This window comes from Melanaphis sacchari, unplaced genomic scaffold (assembly GCF_002803265.2).
Source record: "Melanaphis sacchari strain LSU unplaced genomic scaffold, SCAv2.0 Contig0_pilon_pilon, whole genome shotgun sequence".
Taxonomy (NCBI): domain Eukaryota; kingdom Metazoa; phylum Arthropoda; class Insecta; order Hemiptera; family Aphididae; genus Melanaphis; species Melanaphis sacchari.
Genome location: NW_020270366.1, coordinates 1,129,166 through 1,148,539, shown reverse-complemented (window position 1 = coordinate 1,148,539; position 19,374 = coordinate 1,129,166). Strand labels below are relative to the sequence as shown.

Here is a 19,374-nt window from a genome sequence, read left to right as displayed (position 1 = left end):
AACGTGTCGTCCAACAGCATGGCCACCAACGTCCGTCGATCCACTGCCGACGAGGCGGTCAGCAAGCCTTCCAGATATCGTTGCATGTCGTCCGGCAACGATCCGTCGACCTTCGTCGCGAGCACGTCCGCCCTCGCTGGCAGCTGGTCCGAGATTCCCAGATCGTATGGTCGGGCGACCGCTAACACAGATCTCACGAATACTTCGATTTCTTCAAGTTCTTCGACCGACATCCCGGCAGAACACTGGACCGCACACCAAGAAATGCAACAGGTCAACGTCACGATGACCAACGGAAACGACGACGGTTTAAGGCAGTTCATCATAATATAATATTATATAGTATGCTTGTTATGTCTTAGTTCCGGAGCGTACCTACCCAACACACAGGCGATGAGCTGAAAATGTGTCTGTGCCGTTTATTGTACAAGATCAATACTAGGTAAGTATGTGATAAAAAAGTCTCGGAACTATAATTTATTTGCGTAGGTCGTACGTCAAATAACGAACTAGGCGACCCGTTGTTTAGGAGGTATATTTTGATATGTAAAAATAAACATTAGAAAAACTCTAAAAACACAATATCTGTACGTGCGTATCGCACAGCAACAAAATATATTATCCGACGAAACGTATAGTATGACTTAACACAGTCTGTGTAGATTAAATACAAGTAAAAACACTAATTCGTGTTTTCGGCGCTAAGGTTAAAACGATTTAAACATAACATAATTTGACGAATATATATAACATCGCGAACTAATCTCAGTCTGTCGAACACAACAATGTTATTATTATATGATATTTCATTGCTGTTCATTTTTTATTCTCACGAAAACATCGCGTAATTCGCCAGCATGCTAACAAGTTGTATAAATTATTATATTACCTATTAAAATATACTATATCCACTACCTACCAAACTCGTGCGAGGACGGCCGAGGAGGGAAACAAAAATGATGTTCCTATTATCAAATTTGAAATTTCTTGATCCGGAATTAAACGGTTTATTACATAATACGAGTTCGAACTATTTAAAACACAAGCCCACATTATATTATTAATGTTATTATATTTTATGTGTTTACGAATCGAGATTTTCTGTGGAATATGCAACGCACACACAATACACATACCATTATACCGATTATCGACACACGATTTACAATCGTCAATCAGTCTGCACTCAGCACGTTTGCAGTTTGCATTCATACCATGAATTAATATATTAATAATTGTGATTGTGGTATATTTCTCGTTTGAATCACAAAAACAATAACTATGTTCAAATGTACAATTCACAACTAACTGCATTTAGCGGACTTCTTTCACAAACATGAATTACCACATGTCCACATGGCACATCAAATTATATAGGTAGCATTTATACAATTATACCTAAGTCCTACTGCTCTAGATTATCTAAATAACCTACTGGGATCCATAATATGACCTGTGATTATTTAACTATTAACTACCTAATATTGTGCTATGATGATACCAAATTTATAGGTTTCTAGCCTGTGATATAAGTCATAACCTTTTAAATATTAACTTCCTATTCTATTATAGAAATATAGAATATAATATGTTATCAAATGTATAGATTTAATCTATTAACCTCTAGGTGACTAGAACAATAATATAATATTAGGAATTTAGGACTCTGGTTTCAAGTTTGTTAGCTGTTAGTTTTTTTTAATTTTGTATGATAAGTTTTGTTTTCGCATAAAAAAACTTGAAAGTTTAGAATTATGTTCCTCATAAGTTTTTCATATCTTAATTTATTAAAAATATGAAAACGTACTCGCAATATTTATCCATAAAGTTTAAAGATACAATTTTTACGAATTATTATTTAATATTTATTGGAATAAATGGTTAATTGGAAAATTTTATTTTTGGAACAAATCCTTATTCTAAAATTGTTACTTCTATATATTTTGTTTCAATAATTTTTTTTTTAACAGACTGTTCTGATACATATTGTTAAGATCCGATGAAAATGTATAGATTATAAATTAAAAAACTTTGTTCCCATGTAGTATGTATTACTGTTCGAATTACATTTGTTGAATTTGTTCTAAAAACTATTTGTAATAAAGATTTTTTGGAACAAATGTTTATTGGAATAAATAATTGTGGAACATGAAATACAACTCCATTTTATACCATAAGTTATACCACAGACGTCTAGTGTGCGTTCTCAACGCACCCGGGCCGAACCCGTGAGGTGTGACCAACGTCTAACAGTGCCGGCACAACAGGGCAGAATATGTGACGCTATGCCGTCACAGGTATATGATGTGAACAAATCCGTTAAAATTGAAATCGAAGAATAGATATTAGATACATTTAATAATTTATCCAAAAAAGTGAATAAGTATAGTGATTAGTGAATAGTGATAACTACTAAAGAACAGGTTGTTTTTATTAAAATCTAGTTTATATTAAAACTTTAAAGTTCTTTTAAACATTTTTTAATCTTTGAATATAAAATAATATCCATATTATGATGTACTGATGACTAGTTAATTTTAATTGAAGTACTTAAATGTAATTTTTAATTTAATTCACAACTTGTTAGTGTATATAAATATAAACATGTATAAGTATTTATTTTATTGTACATTATAGTGATAATTATGTTTCATATTTTGTAAATTAATAAGAAATTGAAAAATATTGAGTTTTTTAATTTTCTATAAGCTTCAAAATGTCAGCGTAAGAATATTTAATTATATTAATTTAATATCTACATTGCAATATATCCATTGTATCCTACAAATTATATTTTATTTGTATCGGAGTAAAATTGTGTTTATTATTAGAGAGGAGTGGTCCAGTAATGGTGGTTTAATAGTTGGTACAGAAGATTATAAAGATAAATCTAGTAATTTTGATGAATACTCAGATTTTTCTTATGATCACTCAAATGGCATGGATTGGCATTTTCCTGTAATTGTTGATTTGTATCAAGATAGCCAATGGTTATTGTTTGAAAACAATTTTTCTTTAAATGAATTATCTGTTTCGGAGATTTGTTATTTGTTTAAAAACAAAGTTTTATGTGAATTTCAAACAGAAATATTTTTACAGCATCCATCTATTATTCAGGTAACTTATATTTAAGTTTATTTATTTCTCAGCATTAATTTAAAATCAAAATTTTAGAAATTAATTAAATGGCTGAATGAAAACAAAGAAAAAGACTTGATTCTGGAATGTCTAAATTATTTGGTAGAAAAATTAATAAGAAGACACCATGAATGTACAATTGGTTTGTTTGTAAGTTTGTTTTTCAATAAGTTAAAACAGTTTTTGTGCACAAACAAATATAAATTTATTAAATACAATTTAACTATATGAAATAACTTATAAATGTTATTAATTATGTTTGTAGATCTTAATAGGTCTTATGTGCATAAATATTTGGTTCTAATAACAACTTAAATTATTTGAATACCTATATTCTTTTAAAAAATTTATTTTATTTTTTAGGAAAATAATGAAAGTAATAATTATAACTACGGTTCTATTTCTCAAATATCCACGAGAGAAATTTATAGTGAATCTTCAACTGATGTTAGTATTTTTTCATTTTTAATTACATTATAATTGTATGATTGTTATGGGCTTTTTTTTTTCTTATAATATTTTCTTGATCATGCCACATTTTTTTAGGAAAAAATTTCAAGCTGGGGTATTGGAAAATTTTGTGTCACATTGATGCCTGTCCTTTTGAAACATATTAGTTTTAATAGTGATGGAGCTTTCTCTTTGTTTATGTCCAACATGCATCTTTTATCATGTATACCTGACAATTGTAACATTAATTTTTACATAGAATTAGTGTTTTCTGATTATACAATCAAAAATATAGTCTTGTAAGTATTAATAATATTAAAATATGTATCAACAAATTAAAAAAAAAAAAGAATTATATTTAATTTTATATTTACTACACTTATTTTTAGGAATGAACCTCTGGCTTCATGTAAGTTTTTAATTATTACCAAGGAAATACTAAAATATGGTTCATTTAATAATCAATTTAAAGTACTAATTTGTAACATACTTAAACAACCATATTGGATTCATCTTTATCCCGAATTGTACTACCAACTGTATGAAAAAGTTATAGATGTAAGTTATTATTATAACACTTAACAGATTATTTTTTAATAAAATCTAACCATATTTATTATGTATATTAAATTTATACTTTTTATTTTAGGAAGAATTATTAGAACAAAAAATTATGAAAAGGGTTAATGACGCTTATATTCTATCATCCACAAGCAACTTGAATATTAAACAATATGCACAATTATTTAGAAGTTCATTACCAGTTATATGTTTCCATAAACAATTCACTATAATTGATAAATTTATTACAAATACGTGTAAATATGGGTAAGTGTTATTATACTAAATATATATTTTAAATGATTGGTAATCATGGAAATTTAGAGATGTCTAGGTGATAGATTAATAGCCAATCAAATTAAGTTTAACTAGTATAAAGTATTTTACTATTTACAACAACGGGTAGTTAAAAATATGACACCAAATGACGTATTTTTGGGTGAATGGAATGTTAGAGAATATTTCATGATAATAATTTAATAGAAGAATATTTTTATATTGAGAAATCATTATTTTACAATGACTTTGTATTCAATGCTTTTAAAATTTGAACTTTAATTGCTTGTAAAAAAAAGTCCTATGTTTATGTTATTTTTTTTTAATTTTAAACAAAAAATTGTATAAATAATAAATTTAATTTTTAAGTCTTAGATGTTAGGGATACAAAAGTTCAATTACAATTACATACAATTTTATATTCTTGTAATTTTGATGAATTTCTGAACATTGTTAAAAATATTTGATAAAAATTATGAATTAAAAAAATATAGGTTTTGTATGAAAAATTCCTGTTTTTTCAATTATTTTGAATCTCCAAATTACCTACTAGATACATTTTGCTATTAAAAACCTCCCTGAATTAAAACTTGAAGCATTTAAACTGCTCAAAAAGACAGACCAAACTAAAATAAAAAATACACATAATAAAACTAATGTATACATAGCATACTAAAGACTCTAAAATTAGCAAAACTTTATCTATTCTATGTATTTTTACTTAATTTTGGAACTAAAATCAATTCATTTGTATACAGAATATTTTATTGTTTGTTTGTTTGTTTGTTTTTTTTTTTTTTTTTGAGGATGTTGTATAGCAAATATTAATATTTTTTCCAATACAATTGTTATTTACTTATTCTCTAACAGATTTATCAATGTTTAGATCAATAAATTATTTAAATTACCTTTTTATTGAAAACTAAACTTTTTTCAACAACAAAATAAAATATATTTACTACAAATATTATTTACCTGTTTAAGATAAATCTATAAACTAAGATTCTGAAAATATATTTACAGTTAAAATAAACTTGTATGAAACTATTAACTAATAAAACTAATTCTTAAGTAATTTTTCGAATAATTTTCTAATTTTAAAATATTATTTTGTATACTATGATATAGTACATATATGCTTATTTGTCATATTACTCTATGTATTTATCAATATTATGTATAGCTTTACATTTTTTGTTTGTGTCTCTAAAAAATGTTATTATATAATTAATAGTAAATTCAGATGATATTGCCCGGAGAACTTAAAAAAATAAAATTTAGTCTCTAGGGCAATAAAATAATGTATCAAATAACAGTTTTTACTTTTAAAACTTTCGTAAATTCAAAAAATACAAATATTTAAGTAATTTTTTTTTCTGTAATAAATCGAGTAGAAGTACATTACATTCTTTATAATTAAATGTGATAGATAATATTTTATTGGTTTTACTATGAAATTTTCTAATTATTTGTTTTGGGGACACTTTAAATGGGCTGAGAAAGTTTATTGAAATAATAAAATGATTACTGGTATCATTTAATAAATTATAACATATTTTATTTAGAAATAATAATCTTAAAGTTTAGATTAAGTTGATTGTTTAAGAATAGCATTACTTTACAACAAAAATTTAAAAATATCTATTCATAGCCAAGACTTAACAGTTTTTCTAATATTATTTTTATTATTCTTTTTAGGAAGTTGACAGAAACTACTAATGATGAAAAAGAATACAGCCACATTTTATTGAGTTTACTTTCTTTTGAATCTGATGATATTGTATTATACACATATTTAGCACTTAATAACAAAATGAAGAAAATATTTAATCATTTAATCCTTGATTCCAAAAAAATTGACCGGCTTATAAACAATTTACTGTGTACTAATGTGTTGAATGAAATAATATGTTTTGGCTGTAATAATTCAAATGAACAGGTATTTTAGTTTTATATTTAAGCTATTGTTAATTAGAATAAAGTTATTTTTATTTATAGATATGTCAATCAGCATCAGAAATTATAGAACAAATAATAAAATGCAAGGACATAATAAATAATAATCAATGGAAATATCTTTTAAATAATTTAACTCCAATCTTCCCAGTATTGTGTTGTTATGCTAGCCAAATATCTACTCTAGGCCAAATGATTTTGGATTTGTTTGATCCTGATCAAGCTGAGAAATTAAATATTTCAAAGTTAGCGGTACGTTATAATATTAATGTTTTGATACATTAATAAAGTTAGGTTTATAAATGGTTATTATGTATTATCTCTATTGGAGGTTTGACCTTTTGAGATGTAGTTCTGTAAAAAGTGAATTTCTGGCATTAAATATTTTAATTTTTTTAAATTATTGTTTTCTATAGCTTATATATTATTATGGTAGTATGTTTTCATAGTGTCTTCTTATTATAATGCTTTAATTCATGTCAGATGTTTCTATGTAGTTTTATAATATTTGACTTTATAATTTTTATTTATAAAAAATGCTAATAAATCATAGTAAAACCTATCACATTTACATTATAATATATTTAAATAATAAATTTAACTTTTAGCTACTTCATTCAACAATTGTAATGTTATTCAACAAAGATAATAAATCTCGAATTGAAGCAAATAATAGAATTACTTGGATTTTTAAAACATCTTTAAATAAAAACATTAAACTGCCAAATGATATTTTTGTAATGGAAATTGATGAAGTAAATGAACAAGTAGACAAGCCCATTGGTGAATATAATGTAAATAGATACTTTCTTATTTTATGTTTATAATTATACAGTGATGGCTTGTTTTGTAAGGAACAACAATTTTTAATCACAGTATATACTATAAATTTATCAGTATAATAATATCTGTTACTTACCAACTAATTAGAAATATTTTGTAAATTTATACCAGCTGTCCATATTGCACATACCTGACTCAATATTATTAACCGTATAATGTTTGATTGCTTGGAAAAATTCTAACTTAATATCTTTTTTTAGATATTTGTTTTTTTTTTAACAATATTATGTTGGTTAACTGATATATTATTTTTAATTTTACTTAAATAATTTTCCTGAGTTCAGTATTTTGAATGAGACATGAGCTGTCACTGTTATTGTTTATAAGATCATGAGTTTATAATTGTTAATATTTTTAGAAAAAAGATTTAGATGATATGATAGATTTGATTTCTAATGAATCTTCAAGTCATCAAACTATTAAATGTGCTTTATACAAACTATCAGTAATACTCGATCATCATCATCTTCAACAACATTTTATTCATAATGGAGGGATGGATATTATATTAAATTTACTTAAATCATCAAAAGTATTTATTACTATTTAATCTTTATAACTTATTTTGAGTTATCTATTAATATTATTATATATTTTTTAGATGTTTGTTAATGAACGTGGATTGTTAATTGCATTATTAAAATTAACTTTATGTTTTACAAAGAAAAAAGAATTAATTATTAATGATCACAATTCATTAGCAAATAATATTGAAATACAACAACAGTTAATCTTGAGTACATCAATTATAATACTATAATTTATTGTATATGTTTATATTTAAAACATTTTTGTGTATTACAGTTTTGTCTGATTTTTATGAGGTTCCACTTGTAAAACAATATGTGTTTCAAATATTTTTTTATTGTATTTTCAAACAATATTTAACTTACTTTGGTGAAATACCAGAAGTAGTTGAGAATAAAATAAATACTCCTATTAAAATCAATAAATATAAGTTTACAATTAACAATTCTGATGACAAGATGCTATTTTCAAGTAAGATTAATAACCAAATATTTTATCAGTTTTATTTGAATTAATGTACTTTGTTTATTTTGTATTTTAGAAATTAAAGAGAATCAAAATTGTATGGAAGTTTTAATACTAACATGGCATTTGAATCATTATGATAGTATTGATGTATTTTTGGAAGATGGGCTTACTGCAAATACACAAAACGACAAATTTAACAATATTTTTCAAAATTTTAGAAAAGCTAGTATTAAATGGTCAGTTAAAAAATATTTGGTTGATTTAATTGCTGCCAAGTCACATCAAGTAGCATTAGCCATTCTTAGTGATTTGAGGAGGTAATAAATTCTTTTATTTTGCATGGCTTTTAAATATATACTCAACAATGACCATAATAATAGTTGATATATAAATTACATTTAAGAATAATAGAAACTGTAGCTTATACATAATAATACAATAATTATAATCATATAAAGTTCCAATTATGTATTTATGTCCAGTTAGTATTTATTTATTTTATTATGTTTAATTTTTATTGTTTTTAATCTTGACAATGGCACATGTATTAATATTTTGGAAAGATAATAATTCTTATACTATTTAATGAGAGCGCGAAAAAACCTTTTATGAATGTGTTATAAATTATTAGCACAATAATACTAAGAAAAACCTCTATTTTTCAATGTAATATAGGAAATAGAATTAAGGTTGTTTATGGCTTTGAGAATTTTTAATCTCATAGTGTCCAATTTTCATATTTAAAACTGATGTTAAATAACTGATACATTTATAATCATATCAATAAACGTCACACAACCTATAAACATTCAAAATTCAGAAGTTACTACATACTACTTAGAAATTAGAAATCGAAATCGGAAATATCGAAAGATCTAACCAAATATTATGTTTTTTAAAATGTGAACCGATGAATCTTTATCATAATTCATAATACACTTGGTTCAGATTCAAATTTATTCAGTATTTAGTTTCATCACGACATTTATTGTGTTTCACGAAACATTTCTGACTACCTACACTGTAATTGACTGCCGCGTCATTATACTACCCCACGGTTACAGCTCTATGGTTTATATAATTCGTTATCAGCAATTTAGTTTTTTATTTAATTTTATTATATCACTCTACTGTCAATAAACTATAGTCTATAGTGTCTATACTCTATAAGACGTATATTTGTCTATGATCAAACCGGTAACATATTATATACCGGACTGCATGCCTGCCTGCATAGTACATTTTATTATATAAGTATCAACTATCAGTGTCCAGTCTAAAGTACGAAGTACGCGGTCGCCAGCTCATAGTTTTACGTTTGACTTTGAAAGATAATAAATCATTGATTGTAGTCTACTTATAGATTAATTTCATTTTTTTACGTTCAGTTCGTAAGAAGTGATTTTTCTTGTAGTTTTTTTAGTTTTTCGAATTATTAAACGTTTTAATACCTACATTTTTATATATTATTCTTCAAAATGGCAATTTTTATAAGATCGTCAATGTCTAAATCAAAAATGATTTTTTCTCTGTCGAAAATTATTACACCTGTGACTTCAATGAAACTATCCACATGTAACTTAGAGTATATTATTACTGAAAAAGTTGGCGAGAAAAAAAATGTTGGTCTTGTCAAACTCAATAGACCTAAAGCTTTGAATGCTTTATGTGATGGTTTGGTCACAGAATTGACTGAAGCTGTGTCTGCTTATGATGCCGACGATTCAGTTGGAGCTATTGTGGTTACCGGTAGTGAACGTGCATTTGCAGCTGGTGCTGATATTAAAGAAATGCTTGACAAGACTTATTCAACTAATCTAAAAATTGGTTTACTCAAACAATGGGACAATCTGAGTAAATGCAAGAAACCAGTTATTGCTGCTGTAAATGGTTTTGCTCTGGGTGGTGGATGTGAATTAGCAATGATGTGCGATATAATCTATGCTGGAGAAAAAGCTAAATTTGGCCAACCTGAGATTGTGATTGGAACCATTCCTGGAGCTGGTGGTACTCAGCGTATGATACGTTCTTGTGGTAAAAGCTTTGCAATGGAAGTATGTTTATCTGGAAACCAGATTTCTGCTCAGGAAGCATTATCTAGAGGATTAGTTAGTAAGGTGTTCCCACCAGAAAAGTTAGTTGACGAAGCTATTAAATTAGCTGAGAAAATTAGTGAACATTCACCTCTAATTGTTGCGTTGTGTAAAGAATCTGTAAATTACGCATATGAATCAAGTTTAAGTCAAGGTTTACAATTTGAGAAGAAGTCATTCTATGGAACTTTTGCAACAGATGACCGAAAGGAAGGAATGACTGCATTCGTTGAAAAAAGAAAACCAAACTTTTCTAATAATTAATAATAAATGTAATTCCATTGTATAGTTTTGTGTACAATTGTTGTTTACATTTAAATTTTAATATATTGTTAATTTTTTATACAAAATATATTTACTATCTTTGTTCAATTTTTATTTCTAACTATCACTACTAAACTTGAAAAAAAAAATACCACTGTAGATGTGGTTTGTCAAGGACATTTAGTTTATTTATAAAGTTTAAAATATTTATAACAGAACAATTAAATATTTTAATTTTTTCAGTTGTTGTGCCCTGCCAATAAAGGTTAAATTGTTTTGAATTTCTAAATCATGAGACCAATGAAAGTGTAATATAGTATCGCATAATAATTTAAATTAATAACATTTAATATTAATAGAAAGATATCTGATATTTTTTTATTTTATACAACTCTAAATTCACAAGTATTATAAAAAATTTTATTCTTTAGAATTTTATGTTATAGAGAATTAATAAATAAAATTAAAATAAACTGTATTTATACTTAACATGCATGTTATCCTATAAATATTCAACATATTCTAAATATTTTAGTTTAATAAATGTAAAATACTGTTATTTCCCCAGATATTTAGAAATAAGTATATACATCGAGCAATTTGAAGTAGACGAAGAATTATTAGAAAATGCATTAAAAAAATTTTTAATATTGCCTCCAATTTTTTTAACTGATTTACAAACATTAATCGTTGTTTTAAAACTGTTAAATTTTGCATTGACAAAAAGTATGTATATTTTTAATATTATAAAATAATTTAACCCTAATAATTATACAATTTTCCAAAATAATATTTCTAGGAGTTTTAATAAGTAAATTAAATTGGGTTGCTGAAGTATTGATGAAATCTGAACGTATGCATCATTATATGGCGGATGATTTTAAAAATGATGATAAATCAAAACAATTGGTTTGTAATTAAAATGTATATAATATGTATTGTTTTTCTTAAAATAAAGTTAATTTTAATATTTTTGTTTCCAGTGTAATCAATTTTTTATTGAACTTTATGAAGTATATTGGCTTTGCTTAAAAAACTATAGTCATTTTTCAACATTAAATTTAACAAAACTGTTATTTGATCGATTAGAATCTACAAAACATGAAATTGGTATAAACATATTTATATACATATATTTATTAATAACAATATAAATCTATTTAACTTAAATATACATTATAATTAATTGAATAAACTCATCAAGATTTTAAGTATTAGAGACAATACTTTTAGATTTTACATTATTTAATGAATGTCTTGCTAAGATGAACCCTTCTTTTTATTATAAAGAAAATTAGATACAATAATATTTAGTCTACTATCTAGTACACATTGCATTCAAATCAGTTTTGATAAATTAATAATTGTAATTACTATGATTTGAAAATTATTATAGCCTTAAACTTTTTCTAAGGCTATTTTATTCTTGATACATAAAGTTTAGTGATGCAACCAGAAATTTTTCATGGGAGGAGGATTTGACAAAATAAACCACTTTTATCTTAATTATAGCAAATGAATCATTACTAATAAATATTGTAATTTATACTGCCAAGGGGGAGGGGGTTCAGATCCAGAGTCTACCCCTTTCAATTGCGCCACTGATAAAGTTTAATAACTTATTTGCTTAACAATTAATATAAACATAATTGTTTCTTAACTCCCTTAAAAGATATCAAAATCTAAATATTTTTGCAATTATAATCTATAAGTGCCCATTCTAAAAAATCCTAAAAATCAATAATTAGAATTTGAATAAATGTATACTTAAAGAAAAAATATAAATGAACATGCTGGTGAATCACTCAATATATATTTAAATTTATATTGATTTATTAATAATATAGAATACTGCAATTTAATTGATTTTTACTATATTCTTTTACATTTTTTACTTAAAGATGAAATATTAACTATAAAATATTATTTTTAAAACAATATGTAATATTTTATATTTTTTATAACTAAAATTGTTAATTATTTAATAAAAATAAAAATAAAGAATTTATTGATGTTTATAAATGTTATAAACATAAATAATTAAAGTGTATCTAACATTTAAATAGTTCTCAACAATTATTATTTGTTTGCATAGTTTTAATAGTATACAACTTATTTTTCAGTTTTATTACAAGGTAATATGAAGTGTCTTGCTTTATTAACGGAAAATACAAAACAAATAGATAAAGAACTTGTAAAAATGTATTTATCTCAATTTACTTCATTACAAACAATAGTGATGAATAGTTCAAATGAAAAATATTTGCAGCGAAGTTATTTAGCTGTCTTGAACCACATCCTCCACCATACAATTTTTATACCAAACGTAAAATTAACATTTAATTTATTACTTTATTCCTAAGTTTAAAACATGCTATAACAATTTAACTTTACTAATAGATTTCTGAAGTATGGTGTATGTACGACTGGGAAACATGGACATGGTCAATGATACACAATACTGATTCATTAGTACAGGCTCTAGTGTTTCAATTTTCAGCTGGCTTGGCTGTTATTGATGTTCCAGTATCACTTAATTTAATTCACCTTGCATTCAAGTACTTATTTTAGTTTTACTACATTTTATACAATTATATGTACTTGCATATTCAGTTTAAATAACAATTCAAATTTATTTTTAGTTATTTTTCTGAATCAAATTACTTGGAAAATTGTGTTATTGCTGAGCAAGTGACTCTATTTTGTTCAAATCTATTTTGTTCTCCTAAGTTTAAAGTAATATTTATTATTTGATCAAAAACAATATATTTATTTAAAATAATATTATTAAATTTTTTCTAGAGCTTATGCCACCAATACATATCTAAATTGGATTTTAATGCTTTTATTCAAATTATTAATTTGTGTTCATATTATGAGTATACCAAACCTGGTGGGTAAAATAATTAAGTGTTAATATAAATTAGTCTAAAGATTAATGTAAATAATATTTTTGTACAGAAAAAAATTACTTTTTGACATCTCCTAAACTTGTGTCTAATGTATGTTGTATGCTTTTCAATGTGTTTACATTGACAGAAGTAAATTTATACGAACTTGATCAACATAATCAATTTGTACAAGCACTGTTTCTGTATGTATTTTGTATATTATTAAGCTGCTAAATATTTAATATTTGCTTAACTCTTATGATTAATTAAGAAATTATTTACAATAATATATTTGAATTTCTTAACTTTTTTTTTTTTTAAGTAACTATTATGTTCAATAATTTTTATTATTTAGCTATTATATTAAAGTGACAGATATTTTTAAAATTTCCACAGATCTTCATAGTTTATATTTTTTATATTTTATATAATTAGAAGTTTTAATACATTTTTAATTAAATTGAACGACTTTATCAATTCGTATGCATTTATTAGAACTATAATCAGGCAGATTATCCTTTCTCAATAATCTACATATTTTATTTTATGTTATAATTCTATAATCATCTTTATTATTAAATTAATTTTTACAATAATTTAATACAACTCACTATATAAAACATTTTTCTTTAATATCATATGTTTTTGAACTATAAAAATAAATGTATAGTTTTTACTATAAATTTTAATTTAATAATCATATACTTATTTACTTATACAGGTGCTTAAAAAAATATCTGACTCCTATGATTTTTGAAAACCCAGATATTATGGAGATGTGTGGTCGAATATGTTCCATTCTTACGCTATTTATACCTGTTAGCAGTTATAATTTTGAAAATTTGTTAAATTCTTTGAATATTATTTATGAAAGAATCGATATTAATTTAGGTAAATATAACATATTTACAACAATTTATCTAGTTTAAAAATTATAACATTCTTATGGTGTTTTAGATCATTGTACAATTATGGTATGGAAATCATTATTTAAACTGACAACAATAGTTATACAGTGTAAAAATTATGAAACATTTATTATAACAAATGATTTTATAACTGCATTATTAACTAGTATAACTTCCAAAAATAAAGATTTATGTATTGAAGCATTAAATGTAATTTCTTTAATATTTCCAAATCTATCTGAATGTAAGTAAATAATTCATAATATGCTTATCTTTTACCTTGAATTTACTTGGGCATTTTAAGTTTTAAAAGAATTTAATTGCCTATTATATTCATTTTAAAATTAATTATTGCTGTATTTTTTTTAATAAATTATAATAAAACTTAAAATGTTCTAGCCTAATATATAATATTATAAATAAAAAAGTGATTTAATTTGAAAACTTTGAAACACTTTTTCTTAGTCATGTTCCAAAAAAAAAAAAAAAATATATCACCACTTTGTAAAACACTAGCTTCTGCTAGTAATATTAAACTACATATTTTAGTATTAATTTGTTGTAAATTAGTATGATTTGTAAATGTCCTTGACTACTGATCTAAAACATTTAAATTATATTAATTACTTTTAGGTCCTGCATTGCAGAATGAATTATAAACATTTGACACAACAGTAATTCAATAATTGTTTATCAACAATTATAAACATTAAGTCAAGAATTATATTGTTAAAATATACTTAGTAATTTAAATTTTTGAAATTAAATAACTGAACATTTAACTAATCAAACTCTTAATTTTTTTGTAATATAAAATTTTTAATATTTTTATGATATAAATGAAAATACAAAATATTTATAAAGTTTGACTTTAATAAATATATTTTACCCATTTTTTTTCGTATACTCTAGTATAATGTAATTATAACAATGAATTTTACACTTGTCTTATATTTAAAACTATATTCAACATTTATAAATTAAATTTAAAAAGATGCCTATTAAATATTCATTTTATTTAATTTTATCTAGCATTTGTTCATCATATATGCAACATTTTAATTCATACATTATTCTTGGAATGGCATCATAAATTAATACGAAAAATGTTATTAATTGCATTATCAAACTTATTTCTTGAACACCCATCAGCATATGAAATAGCAAGGCAAGATAATGTATTATCGTTCATCATTTCTAAATTGAAAGTTATGCAGTTACAAGTTACTAAACAATCAAACCGAAAATCAGTACGTATATTGTTTATATTATTACATTTTCATCAATAATCATATTAGCATTGAATAAATAAAATATAAAAAATAAATATTTTAGAAAATATTACAAAATGAATATTTAGAAGTTATGAAATTTTGTTGTAATTTATTCCATGGATGCGATGATGCTAGAGAAGATGCTTCTACTGAATTACCAGATTTAATTCATAAACTTTGGCCTATTGTTGTTGCTAACCCTAAATCTGATATCTTGATTTGTACACTACAAATGCTAGTATCACTTACATCTTCATGCCCTTCTGGTAAATATTATGTTACTATTCATATTTAATTTTTTCTTGTAAATTATTTATCAATTACTTTTTTAAAGTTCACTAGAACATTATTAAGTAATAAAATTAATTAAATAATATAGTGATTCTTTTTATCAAATACACACTATTTCAAAATAAATTGTGTTTTTTGGAAATATTTTTTTACTTTTTTAAATGGCATTGTACATTTTTAATTTCATATTCTAAAGCAGAATTTTTTTCAGGGTATTTTTATGTTTAAAAATTGAAATTAAAATAAGTAATCTATAAGACATAAGTTATAAATATTTAAAGATTGGAGAGCTGAGTAGTATACCAACATTTTGTGGGTGTTCTTTTACCACTCCACTTTGTTCACCTAATTTTATATACTTAATTATCTATTTATTTATTATTGTCATTTTTTTTTTTTATTTCTCTCTCTCTCATTGTTATTCCTGTCACTTATAGGGTGTTACCACTGGGTATCTTCCCTAATCTAATTATTCATATTATTCTTACTTTTCACCTATCAAACCTACTTATTATACTAAGAAAATGTATAGATTGTTGATTACTTCAAATAAATAAAAAAAAAAAAAACTTTATATACTTATAACTCATAAGCTATTTGCCTTAGTTTCAATTTTTATATATCGAAATACTTCTGATAATATTCTGCTTCAGAATATGAAATTAAAAACGAATGTTATCATTTATCGTTCAAAAAAAAAAAAAATATATATATATATATATACACATAACAATAAAATATTTATAAATAATTTAATGAAAATATGAAACAATTATTTAGTGTTTGCATTGCATTTTTGACAATTAGATTCTAATTTAAATTTCAGAAATGTAATATAGTTCTTTTTCTTAAAAATATGCATATGAAAATATATACTATAATTTATAACTTATAATTGAATGTATACATTTATGATATAGCATGCAGTGCAATGACAAAGACTAGTAGTACATTAGGAGTAGATCCAAAAACAAAATGTACTTCATATTCATTGTTTCATGAAATAATTTCACTATCCACTAATTTTCATTTGAATGAAGATGTTTTGAATATAACGCTGATGTTAATATTAAACTGTTGTCAAGCTCAAGAATGCCGTGTAACAATTACAAAAGTATAAAATTAATTTATAATAATATATTATTTATTATAAATCTTTTATATTTTTTTTCCAGAGTAAACTATTGTCAAGCATTGTGTTGGCTCTTAATTTAAAAGACAAAAAACGTCCGATTAAAATTGAACAACAATGTTTAAAGTTTTTACTAGTTTTAACTAGTTACAATGAAGGACAAATACATCTTTTAAAGGTGAAAAACAAATGATTTTTCAATGTAATATTTAAAAATAATATGTTTTTTTTTAATTTTACATAAATATTTTTATAGGTGGATTATGCTTTGGATACTTTAGTAGATCTCTTAAAATCGAATTATGTAAATGATTCTTTAACCATATTGAGAAACTTGTGTTTTAATGGACAAAACCGTGTAGTTATTTTGTCATCAGGTAAACAAAAAAAAAATTTATAATATGAAATCAATTGATCTAAATTTTTTTATTGTCTTACCTAGATGTGTTTTTAAATGGAATAAAAACCTTGTTAGAAAATGAAAACCTCACAGACCAAAATTATAAAGATATTAGCTTAGCCATATGGTCAATTGCGTGCAACAATCAAAAAGCTCGTCTTCAACTACGTCATTGGGGTATAGATAAATGTTTTGAGAAATTTTCAAAATTATGTCTACTCAATACTGAAATAAAAAATATTGTCAACCATACCTATCAAATTTTAAAAAGCTAAACTAAATGTGAAACATTTTTTATGAAAATAATGGCATGTAAAACAATAAGTTCTAAATGTTTGCCAATCAGTAAATTTAAATGATAATATATATATTCACACTTATATTTAATATAAATTTAACTTACTATTAGGTTATTTTTTTAATTATTTAAATGTATTTTTTTTTTAATCATAAATAAAATTTAAAAAATGTATTTTATTACATTAATGTAATAATGTTCTTCATTTTGGTATCAAATAGTTGAGGCATGCTTCTTACTTACATATATACTCTTTTCTTACTTATTTCCTTTTTGATAAATAGAAAAGTACGAAACTACTATTGATAGTTAAATTATTAAAGGTATATAAAATACAAAAAAAAAATTTAATGATTATGTGTCATTTTACTGAAACTGAACGCATCAAAATATTTGTACACTAAAATTTTTCAAAGGTGTTAGCAATTTATAAAAATTATGAACGAAAAGTACAATAGATAATAAAGTTTTAATGTTGAATTATTGGAAATTACTTTAGATGAATATGTACCAATTGAAAATCAGCCAATAGTTTAAATATAGTGTATTTAAATTTTGAACTACCGATTAATTCATATTTTGTTACTTAAAATGTTGAAGTGGGTCCTCGGATCTAAGGTTAATCAAAGTAAATAATAGTAATAATTTTAAAAAGTAATTTTTTTCTTCAAATTCAAGTGTAACTTATAATTGAGAGGATCACTGTAATCAGTAATGATTTGAACAAGAATTTTTATTATTTATGAACTAAAAAATATGCACTGTTGCATCAAAAAATTAAAAATATGCAGTTAATTATACCATAATTTGCTTGTGTCACTTGTTATAATGTGCATAACTGATAAATTATTCTCCATCTTACATAACATAGTCTCTACTTTTTTTCAATTAAATATATTTTTATTGCAACTGAAACTCATTACTCACTAGCTAAGCAAAACGTTAAAACTGCATAGACCTAGATAAAGTATAAGCGGTTTTCTACACTAATATGAATTAAAAAAATAATAATCGTGTATCACCGATCAAAATTATAAATAAACAATTGTCAAATAAAATATACAAGTTCAATCAGATAATCACGACATTGGCGAAACACTGAAGGCGAATAGAGCTATGTAAAATCTCCAAAACAAGTCCGTCATAAACGCTCGTACTCTTTAAGCCTAAATATTTCACCTAAAATTAAATCAGTAAAAACTAGATAATTATCGGTTCGTAACTGAAATCGTTTCACTCATGACCATCTAGACAAAATAGAAATAATCACCACAGACAAAATCATTGAAAAAACCCAAATATCCTCATCAATTTAATTAAAAATATCAAAAATTTCAACATATTCATTGAAAATATAAAATCAATTGTCAAACAAAATTCAAAATATTCGTGTGAAAATACTGCTAATAACCTAAAAATAAACGCATACCTACGATAAACTCCTACAGAACCTTTTAAAAAATATCGATTTTCTCACTCTTATCAACTTGAGGTGGACAAATCTTATAGGGTAGTTTTAGCGGGTCGGTTAGTAATGTATGCGTTATTTTATAAAACATAGTTAGCGCGTTCAAGTAATATGGGCTACTGAGTGGTTTTATTG

At 24.2% G+C, this 19,374-nt stretch overlaps 2 protein-coding genes across 3 annotated transcripts; both read left to right on the top strand.

Moving 5' to 3' along the window:
• The first annotated feature begins 337 nt into the window (after positions 1-337).
• LOC112598268 lies at positions 338-17,748 on the top strand. Of its 2 annotated transcripts, none has more exons than XM_025344673.1 (30): positions 338-442; positions 2,832-3,117; positions 3,175-3,288; positions 3,502-3,585; positions 3,685-3,887; positions 3,978-4,146; positions 4,238-4,416; positions 6,124-6,364; positions 6,424-6,633; positions 6,990-7,175; positions 7,583-7,756; positions 7,826-7,961; positions 8,029-8,223; positions 8,294-8,537; positions 11,146-11,303; positions 11,377-11,486; positions 11,561-11,687; positions 12,701-12,903; positions 12,978-13,135; positions 13,220-13,313; positions 13,380-13,470; positions 13,539-13,671; positions 14,190-14,359; positions 14,426-14,620; positions 15,409-15,626; positions 15,712-15,916; positions 16,862-17,055; positions 17,117-17,251; positions 17,330-17,450; positions 17,516-17,748. In XM_025344673.1, the coding sequence occupies exons 1-30, from the start codon at positions 405-407 to the stop codon at positions 17,746-17,748; spliced, it is 5,004 nt and encodes a 1,667-aa protein (XP_025200458.1). In that variant the 5' UTR covers positions 338-404. The 2 variants fall into 2 exon arrangements, with proteins under 2 accessions (XP_025200458.1, XP_025200463.1); XM_025344678.1 differs by lacking the exon at positions 338-442 and adding an exon at positions 2,687-2,724.
• LOC112598291 (probable enoyl-CoA hydratase, mitochondrial) lies at positions 9,364-10,685 on the top strand. The gene has a single exon (XM_025344691.1). It carries the CDS (start codon positions 9,699-9,701, stop codon positions 10,575-10,577), a length of 879 nt encoding a protein of 292 aa, XP_025200476.1. The 5' UTR covers positions 9,364-9,698; the 3' UTR covers positions 10,578-10,685.
• Positions 17,749-19,374: the final 1,626 nt, after the last annotated feature.